This window comes from Delphinapterus leucas, chromosome 4, assembly GCF_059928025.1.
Source record: "Delphinapterus leucas isolate spDelLeu-1000000601 "Yukka" chromosome 4, BTC_Dleu_Yukka2, whole genome shotgun sequence".
Lineage (NCBI taxonomy): Eukaryota > Metazoa > Chordata > Mammalia > Artiodactyla > Monodontidae > Delphinapterus > Delphinapterus leucas.
The window spans coordinates 131,483,633-131,493,794 of NC_143132.1; the positions used below are offsets into that span (position 1 = coordinate 131,483,633).

Sequence of the window (10,162 nt, forward strand, 5' to 3'; positions counted from 1 at the left end):
CTGGGATATTTAGAATCATAAAAACGGGCATTTCAAGGAAATTTCTGAATTTGGTTTTTGAGAGTGGGAGTCTACATATGGCGTGTGTGTAATCCTGCAAACTGGGCACAAAAAGATGAAAAATAATCGCATTAAAGGTATACTTTTTCCTTATGTTCTTAAAACAAAAAGCAAACAAATTACATTACAAAAGCACACTTCTTGTTATTGCATTGCAGACAAAGCACTGAACGGGGGAAAAAGTCAGGGGCATATATGTTTTACTGTTTCCCCAATTACTGTGAAAAAAAATGTGGTCAAAGAAATAGAAAGAGGGGAGAATCCTGTGATTGTGCTTATTGACGTTTATCACTAAATTAAGCATATAAATGACCTGAACGGGTGGCTTGGTATATTAAATTAAAAAAAGAAGAACAATGATTCTCTCTTCCTTTTCCCTCCCTCTCTGATCTCAGCCTGAAAGGAGTCTCGGAGAGATAAGAAAGATGGGATTCGGTAGCGCTGCTCTGGTCCGTCCTGCTTCTCCCGGGAAAGGGAGGCAGGTGCCTTCCACGTAGGATTTCCGTTCCGGGTTCACAAGAAGCGGTCACAAGCCGGGGCACGTTCCCCGCCACCTCCACCTTCCCCCCACCTCCAAACAAACACAGAAGCCAAAATTGGCTGTCCCAAGACCCACGCGGTGGGGAACTTTTGCGGTGCGTGAGCGCAAGGCAGGCGGCTGTGGGCGGGCGTGGATACCTCCACCCCCGCCGCGGGGTTGGAGACGCCCAGCGTAGGAAGAGGGCTGAAGTGAGCTCGCGTCTACGCGGGTATCCAAAATGAAAAACCTGCAAACTGCGCAGAAGCCCGGGGTTGAGGTGCAGAAGACAGAGCAGGGGTGTCGCTTGGGTTCTCAAACACCTCGCACGGATGAGTTTTCCTCGAGAGATTATTTCAGATCCTGGAAATAAGGCTCCGCTGGGCGCTGGCCGCGGCATTGGGGATATGGGTGCACGCCCGGCCCTGCGAAAAGAGTCCCCCTGGTCGCGCAGAGGAGCGCAGCAGGCTCCGGGCCCCGGGGGAGCCGGCGGAGGATTGTTTCATTTCAAAGTGAAAATCTGCAGGCTTTGGGAAACGATATTCAAAAAAGTATATAATCTCCATATGCCGCTCAATGGAGGATCCTCATAATTTACAGCGGCAGATAAGGCTAGAGGGTGTAATAAAAAATCTGAAGCCCTCCCCTCCCCCTCGCCGCCTCCCCGGAATTGCACCTTGGGCAGCGGAGCAGAATCCGGAATGTGAACTTCTCCCGACATATGTTTCCCGCAGATAAGTAAACAATCTGGACGTGAAATGGAAATGGTAATTAATGCAGTAATGCTGTTACACCTCGAGTGTGCAAATCCCATTGACTCGCCGCGTCACGGGGGGTGCCGGGCGAACGGGGACTAGAGGCGTTTGCCTCGGCCACCGGCTCCCTCCCTCTCCTCTCTCCTCCCTCGGTCCCTGGGCCGGGCGCCGGGAGAGCCCGCGGGGGTTTGGTCCGGCTGCAGGAAGTAGGGATCCGCTAAGCGGCTCTCGGGACTCAAGGCTCTCCGCCCTCCTCCAGCTAGGGGGATGCGCCGTGCCACCTCTCCCGAGGCACCCAGAGCGCGCCTCATACCCACCTCCCTTCCTTCTCACCGCCTCTCTAGCGCCGGCAGAACCTCGGGACTCCGAGCTGCGGCCGGGCCCTGAAGCACCCCGGAGAGGCAGGGAGCGGCAGGCGGTGCCTGGGGGCCGAAGGAGGACCTGCGCCCTAGTGCGGTGTATCGTCCCGCACGCACCCGTCGGGTCTAGTGTTGCGTCTGCTCCCAGCTCCAAGGCCGAGTGCGGTCCGGCCGACACTCAAAGAGTTTTCTGAAGTCCCTTCCGCGCCTGCCCCGAAGGCAGGCATCCCGAATGAATTGCTTCTTTTCCCAACCCAAGAGTGAAAAAGTTTGGAAATGGCCACTGACTGCCAGAGTAGCGCTCCTTCACTTTGCAGCAAAGAGGAAACCCGTGGACTCCTTTCGGTCTCTATCCGGCCAAGGCACCCGCTCCCTTCCCCAACTCGGAGCAAACTCTTCGGGCATTTTGGGGGTCGGAGAGGATGACCAGAGCAGAGATTCGAGCGAAGAGGACGGAGAACCTAGGGAGGTTGCCCAAGAACGTCCGGGGCCCGGGGCCCTTCCCGCTTCCCGCTTCCGAGAGCACAAGTCCCACACCCGGGCCCCGGGGACCGACCAGGAGTCCACGGAAGATGGCTCCTCTGGACGCAGGGCCGGGGTCTGGACGAGGAGGGGCTGCCGAAGCACCCTCTTTTCTACTTCAGTCCCCTCCCAGTGCCAGGGCGGACACTACCAAGCTTCGGGCTCCAAGCGCGCACAGAGCCTGGGTTAGGACGGCGGCGACCCCTAGTCTCTGGTTCGGTGTGGAGGCCCTAGGATTTCTAGCGGCCCACACCCGCCCCCAACTTTATTATTTCTTAATTACTCTGTAGCGGCCCTGCGCCAGCGCTTCTGGTTCCAGGACAAGGCTCATCCCAGTAGCTCCAAGAAAGAAACCAGCCCAAGTAGCGCTCCGGCACCTGGGTCTGCGAGGTCTCCGAGGCCAGGGCCGAGCCAGAGGCTAGAAGCGCGTGGCCCTCGGCCGAGGCGGGAAGCACCCGCCCCGGCATCTCCTGAACCCCAATCTAATGGGCCCCTTCTGCCTCTGTCTGTGTTCCTCTCTAACACTCATACACAGGTACAATGCGCTCAGTGAATAAAGATGCGTTCTCAACACGAATCTCGTGAGTTACATGATATTCAAATTCAAATGACTTGAAATTCATTGTCCGCCTGAACAATGGTGACAAGGCCTGAGCTGGGGAAGAGCCGAAAAAAACGAGTCGAGTCCTCAAGGGCAGTCCTTGGCGCCACGGCTAGCCAAGTTTTCCAGGCCCTGGCAGTCTCGGATCTCTCCAGAGAAGCTGCCCGCGCTGGAGAGGTTTCCCTAGATGGTGTGATGTAATGAAAGTCCTCTAGGCCCCACCCTGTCTGAAATATCACCCCACTTTAGATGATTGGAATGATTCCTGGAGGTTATCTAGATCCTGCTTTAAAATGCAAATGTTAAGGGGGGGTGGTCTCAGAAGTCAGCCACTCACACTTCAGTCTGATTTACTCTAAGTAGCTGGTCTTTCCCATCAATGAAGTTAGCAGTTCTAAGGAAATTGATATTTAAATGAGAAAACTAGGAAACTGGAAGGGAATCAAAGGTGTTTGGAGTCGGATCCAAAACTTGGGAAGTGCAAGAAAGGCTGCAGAGGCTCTCCAGGAGAGGCCAGGAGCAGAAGGGGGCCAACAATCCCACATCTCCCAGAAGAATGTGGCCAGTGTGCCCTTGAGCCAAAAGGCTGCCAAGGTTTAAGTATGAAAACCTAGAATTCAAACTCTGCCCCTGCCGTGCCAGCGCCGCTCGCTGCCATCCCGAGCAGCGTGTTGGCCAGGTCTCCTTGGTCCTAGGAAAACACCCAGTAGAGGAAAGGCGGGGGCGAGCGCGGCTTGCTTTTGGGTCAATTTTTTTTTTGTATTTTTTGGTTGTTGTTCCCTGGAAGCAATCGCACCCGCTGGCGAGAGGTCGGGGCCTGCCCTGGAGCCCCTGCTCGAGGGAGGCCCAGGTTGAGGGCAGGAGATATCCCGGACTCCCGGGCCGAGGGACGCGCGCCAAGCGCAGAGAGGTCCGCGGAGTCGCCTCCTGCAGGGTCTCGGGCGCCCCGCGCGCCGAGGGAGCTCGCTTTCTCCCGACCACGCAGTCTGGCCAAAGGAACTCTTGGTTGCTCTTTGCTGCGCGTCGCGCGCTGGGGAGAAGCATCTCTCCTCGACTCCGGGCGGGCGGGGCGCTGTTCTCCCTACAGGTTTGCTTTAATGATTTTCTTGAAAGAAAGAGACAGTTGTGAGCAAACAGGTTTGACAGGGACTGCTCCCCACCGCCCCCCCCACAACCCCAGGGGATTTCTTTTTGTCTGCGCCTGACTTCAAAGTCGTAATCGGCCCCTGTCAGCGGCGTGACGGGGAGGATTTGGGCTGTTTGTTGGGGCGAGTCCCGGCTGCGCACCTCGGCGGAGGCTCTGCGGCCCGCGGGGCGCGGGAGGCAGGGCTCAGGCAGGTCCCTGCGGGGGCCGAAGCTGGGGCCGGGCCTAAGGAGCGCAGACAGCTGCACAAGCCCGGCTGCCAGGTACGGAGAAGAGGTGTGATTGGCAGAAGCTGCCCGAGCTAGGTCTGCGGCTTTAAGTCCGGGACCTGCGTTGGGCCCTCTGCTCCCTGCTGGCTGGAAAGAAATCTCAGTGACCCAGCCGCGGCGCACCGGCGCCTCCCAGCCACGGCGCACCCCAGTTTCCTGGAGCTCCGTTCCGAGTCCCCAGGGCCGGGCTCAATCTGGAACCCTGGTTTCAGTTTTCCAACTGCTGCCGCCCGAAGCCTTCCATACTCGGACCCACTTGGTGCCCCTTCCCAGCCTAACCCCGCCTGGAAGTCTGCTGAGCGCCCGGGTGGGGCCGTGCGCGGGGTTCCTCCTCGGGCTGGGGCACTCTGTGTACCCAGGGCGCTGGTGCGCCGGGCTCTGCGGGGAGACACCCAGACCCCTGTAAGCTTCGTCTTAAGAGATGTTAAGGGACACTGAGCTATGAGGGAGATCAGAGCGGTTGACAGGACTGTCAGCTGGGGTTATATCAGACAGCGAAACCGCGAAGCCTCCACCCTGGGCCTCCTGGGCTTCCTAGGGGGCGGGAGGAGGGGCTTTCCCTAAGCGCCCGGAACCCCCAGACCGGACGACCACCAGAGGCAAGTCACTTCCTAATTGTTTTGATTTGTAAGAGGGTTTTGTGATGCTAAGTAAGCGTGGCGCAGCCCGCCCGGCCTCCCCCCACGAGTCCCCCAGCCCGCCTTTGTTTACCTTCGCCTGATCGCTCATTTATTTATCTATCTATTATTTATAGGCGTCCTCTCCTATTCAGCGCCCGTGTATGTTAATTGTGTTATACCATTTAATTCTAACATCGGTCTCCAAAGAGCTCTTAATGAGAAAAGCATATAGGACACGGATCACTTTGCTATTCAGCTCAGCCAGATGGACAACTGCTAACTTTTTTTTTTTTTTAATAATGAAAATCCCCCTTTGACAAAGGGGCTCAGATGAATAGGCTCCAAATAACACCTCAAACACTTCTAATTGTTTTGAGGACAATATGCTAATCCGTGGTTTTCGGCTTTGGTGTTTTGTTGACCACATTTCCGTGCACTTGGCGGCCACCGACTCCTTTGGAAATGGCAGAGGCAAGCGCAAAAATCCCTCAACAGCAGCAGAAGGCAGACAAGCCGCTCGGCTGCCGCCACCCCCACCCAGCACCATATCAAAGCCAGTGAGAAAGGCACCCAACCTACGGAGAAACACGCGTGAGCACGGCTGTGGCGGTGAGAGTGGGGCGGGGAGACAAGCAATGGGGGGCACCCTTCGATTTTGAGAAAAAGTTCCAAAGAGTTGTTCTGAAAGCAATCAAAAGGTCCTTTCTCCCCATGAAAGCCAGAGCAATCTTCAAGCCAACATTCAACCACTGGGGATAAGAAAAAGGCTCTTTTCCTTGTTGGATAAACACAAAGGGCTAGGAGTTATTTAATTTTTATGATGTTTTAAGAAACTCCTTGTAGGAGCTGTGTCACCATCGCCTTCATTTTCCCTTTGAACCTGCAGGGTCTTAGTAAAAAGTCTCCCACCGTCCGGAGCGGGGACCTACAGCATTTCTTAGACTTTTATTTTTGAACTTAGAAACGAGTATCAAGCCCCCAACCCCAGCAGACCCAGCAACAGCGTTTTCAAACACCTTGTTAAAAAAAATATCCATTCCACCGCTCTTCCCCCAGCATTGAACTTAAACACCCACCGCAGGACGAGGTGCTCTGCGGGCAACTGCTTCCCTGTAGGCTCGGCGCTTCTTTCCATTCCTTTGGAGTTTGGTTAAAAAAAAGAAAATGCACTCAGATCTCAGAAGTCTGGGTCGGCCTTTGTCTTAGTTCAATCGCTTCTCGAAGTGGTCTGACCACTTTGTGAAAAACTCAAGGAAGGAGTGATGTCCCAGGAATGGATACCTTTGTCTGGCCTCTAAAGGCAAAAAGTGGATCCCGAGGGGGCGGTCGGGACAAACCCTAGACCCTGGGCCCCTCTGCACCTGGCCCACGGGACACCAGGCTCGGCCCATGCAGGCCAGCCGCCAGCCGCCACTGCTGGAGTCACTCTATGTACGCTCAGCCTCCCAGAGACCCCGGTCCCCGCGGACCCGGCCTCTCGACTTCAGATTTTATGCACGTCAAAGGTTACTTTTTGCAATGACAGATTGTCTTTATTCAAAACGTCTTTGTTCAACAAATGAACAGAGTAAGGAGGTGAAATCCTTCTAGATACATTTCCAAGACATTGTCAAAACATTTATGACCATTTAGGATGTTTTTATTCTTTTAATTTTTGTTCACTTTCTACTTCCTGACTTCATAACCTGACATTCTGTCTAAAAGTAAACTTAGGTCTCTAGGAGCACTGCTTTATACAAAGTAAATAACCATGTGGGTCCTTTTGTTTTACCTTTAAAGAAGCAAACACTATCATAGCATGATTTTAAATAGAAATGTTTCCCTTTCTGTGGTTTTAAACTTTTAAGCCTTTTCCCCCACACATGAAGAGCAAATGGCACCTAGTTGTGTCTGATGGCAAAACACAGAGACACAGCTAACTCTTTCTTCAGGGTGCAAAAGAAAAAAAATATGCATATTCTAGATATAATACCAGGATCTGGGAGTTCTGGAGTCCAAAGCCCATCAGAGGCAAGAGAAGGGGACATAAATAAAGCAAAACTGCCTACTTTTTTGTCCAAAGGGGGTGCAGTCGGAGGTTTGTTTGGGGACAGTCGGGGTAGGGGCAGCTGTACAGCTGTCATAACCGTTCGCAAGTTTCTGGCACCTGTCTGCGCCTTGGGTCCGGGAGGATGCCCCTGCCATCCCCGTGGAAGAGAGAGAGAGGCAGAGTCTGGGGTAGGGTAGGGGGTGGCAGCAGGACTGACCCCTAGGCATCTGCAGGCCCCGGATAGGCGCAGAGGACGGGGTGCAGACCCCGATTCCAGGCCGCCCTCCAGGTCTGGTAGGCCGGGTTGGGGGTTACATGGCCGTGGCGTGGGCTGACGAATAAGGGTCTATGCCAGTCTTGGTCATGCCCGGGAAGAGGATGTAGGCGACGGGGGGCTGCAGGGTGGAGGCAGACCAGGCGGTACAGTTACAGGGCACCACGTAGCCCGGGTTGGTGGGGGACGGGTGCGTGTGCGTGTGCTGGCTGGGACAGCTGAGGCTGCCGAAAGCGCCGTTCTGGTAGCCCAGGGTGGACGCGTAGGGCAGCGCGCCGGTGGCCAAGGTGTGGGGCACTTCACCCATCTTCTGGATGGCGCTCGAGCTAAACTGCGCGGGGTCCAGCAGGGAGTAGGGCGCCGAGGCGGGCGGCAAGAAGGCCCGGGCTTTCTCGGGCGCGCTCAGGAGGCCGTCGGAGGCCCCCACGGGCAGGCCGGCCGCCTTGAGCGGGTCCGTGTCGCCCAGGTAGGGCAGGGGGAAGACATACCTGTCCTTCTTGAGCAGGTTCTTGGGCTTGCGCCGCGGCCGGTACTTGTAGTCAGGGTGCTCCTTCATGTGCTGGGCGCGTAGCCTCTTGGCCTCGTCAATGTACGGCCGCTTCTCTGCCTCGGACAGAAGCTTCCATTCGGCGCCTAGGCGTTTGCTGATCTCTGAGTTGTGCATCTTGGGGTTTTCCTGGGCCATCTTGCGCCGCTGGCCTCGGGACCATACCATGAAGGCGTTCATGGGTCGCTTGATGTGGTCTGAAGGTTTGGACATGGTCCGGGAGGCTAGGCGGTGGGGGTGGGCAGTGCAGGGGCTCTGCAGGTGAGCCTGGACGCGGTTGTCGGTCTGCCTGTCTGTCCGTCCTGAGCCGGGGCTCTGCGCTCCCCTCGCCTCCGCACCGCAGAGGGGAAGCCAGAGAGAAGCGCTCACCCCGCAAAGTTCAGCTGATCATGCCAGTCTCGGCACCTAGGCAGGTCCCGGGGGGCGAGCGGGGGCAGGAAGGGCGGGGGGAGGAGAGGGAGGCCGGCCGGGGGGCTGCCGGCACCAGAGGCTGGGGCCCAGGTACCGGAGTCTCTGGGATTGAGTGGCCAGGTAATTTGCTGGCGAGGGCAGGAAGCTCCTCCTTCTTCCCCTCTCCACCTTCGCCTTTTCTGCTTCTCTTCTCTCCAGTGTCTACGGCCGTGGCACCCTCCCCCCCGCCCGTGGCTTTCCCGTAGCTGCCTCGCCTAGCGCAGCACCAGGCTGAGAATGCGGGGAAGCTGGTGAACGAGAGCCAAAAGCGGCGAAGTTCAAAGGCGAGGTGGGCCAGGACGGCACGCACTCTGACATAAGCGCGGGGCGGCGACTCCCCAACCTGGGCGCCAATCAGCAGCAGAGAAGGCGAGGGGGCGCACCTGCCAACGCGCCCGCGTTGGAAAGAGGGAGCGCGACTGCTGGGGGCGGGGAGAGGTGTAAGGGAGAGACCGAGAGAACGGAGCGGCCAGCTCCGGACCGGGGACTTGGATTCCACCTTGTTTCTGGCACTGTCAACAAATAAAACTCTTCTTGCCCGTTTCCTTTCCCGGTTGTGCAAAGGAGAAATGGGGCTTCGAATACAAAGACCCGGGGAGGGGGCAGCAGAGGGAGCAAGCCAAGAGAGCGTGTTGATAAATAGGACAGCCTCGCCACGAAATGCAAGGACAGCACTTTCCCCCACTTGTCAAAGATCCTTGCAAGAGAAAAAGAATGTATCAAACTCAGGTTAAAAATTGAAATAAACTTTTCGCGCCGTGCCCTCGGCGGTCCGTTGGCTGCGTTCTCACGGGACGCCGGTGCGGCTCCGCCTCCACCCTGCCCCGGGATGCTGCGCCTTGGGCGAAGCGCAGGGCCCCGGGCTAGCTCAGCCGCGCGTTCCAAGCCGATGCCCGAGGGCCTTGCGTCCAGAGGTGCAGAGTTTTCAAACCCTGGTTGGTGAGCCTTGAAGAGCACCGCGACCCGCTGTTCACTTTCGTAGAGGGGGCGGGGGATGGAATTTCCATCACGATTCCTATTTATGTTACTATTATTTAGTGTTTTTAAACCTCCAACTTTCCACATCTGTCCAAACCGGGAGGGCAATCTGAAGGCCGGCTAGCGCCCGGCGGGGCGTGTGGTTTTCCCCGCTGCCCCTTCAGCAGCGGCCCTAGAGCGTAGTCTCAGGCTGTATCCGCACCCAGGGTCGGTTTGTCCCCAGGCGTCTCTTCCCACCCAGCGAGAAAGCGAGACTCGTTTCTTGCGTCAGATGAGCATTCTTCGGGTAAAGAGGACGAAATAACCCGCGGAGCCAACCTGCGCGCCTGTTTCCTTTGAATAATTGCCTGCCCGATGTGAAATGCCCTTGGGGGAAATATTTATTAAATGGAAACCATTGTCCCAGGCCCAGCAGGACCTGCGTGTGTTCCAGGCTTATTGGCTTTTGCACCAGCCTCTCTCGGGAGCACCGACCAGAAACGCGCGCTGCTCCTCGGGCTTGGACCGGTTGGGGGTGGGGGAGGTAAGCAGAGAACGAGGAGGCAGGGAGAGAGGGTCTTTCTTTAGCAGGTACTGTGTCAAGTTTGAGGCGAAGGCTTTGCTTCTCCTTCCTACAATTAGAAAGACGTGTGGCATTTCTCATCCTCAGCGCGCTCTTCAGAGAGGTGGGCACTATGCCCATTTTACAGATTAGGAAACTGAGGCTGGGAAAGGCTACGCGATTTGCCAAAAGTGACTCCAATGGAAAGTGGTGACGCCGGGTGTACAGAATTTGAAACACTTACCTGGTTTGTTTTTTTTTTCCCCACCCCACGCGGTGCCACGTCTGAGGATTAAATAGTGCTGAAGCCAAACGCGGGCCCCTCGACGAGACTACTGTAGCCATCGAAACCTGCCATACAGATAAACTGCACTGGAGGACTGATCCTCAAGCCTGCTCTTGATTTACTCAGGCTCTTGTCCGAGACCTGGCCTCCCTGAGCATAGACCTCGCGCCCAGAGAGCCACCTCTGCGTGGGCTCGCGAGCAGGTGCTGT

General features: G+C 56.4%; 1 protein-coding gene across 1 annotated transcript; it reads right to left on the minus strand.

Moving 5' to 3' along the window:
• Positions 1-7,187: 7,187 nt before the first annotated feature.
• On the minus strand, positions 7,188-7,910 carry SOX14 (SRY-box transcription factor 14). Its single transcript, XM_022582476.3, has one exon. The coding sequence runs from the start codon at positions 7,908-7,910 to the stop codon at positions 7,188-7,190; it is 723 nt and encodes a 240-aa protein (XP_022438184.1).
• Positions 7,911-10,162: the final 2,252 nt, after the last annotated feature.

What these genes read in the sequence shown, in the direction of transcription:
- SOX14 (XM_022582476.3), bottom strand. Translation starts at nt 7,910, where the DNA reads ATGTCCAAACCTTCAGACCACATCAAGCGACCCATGAACGCCTTCATG.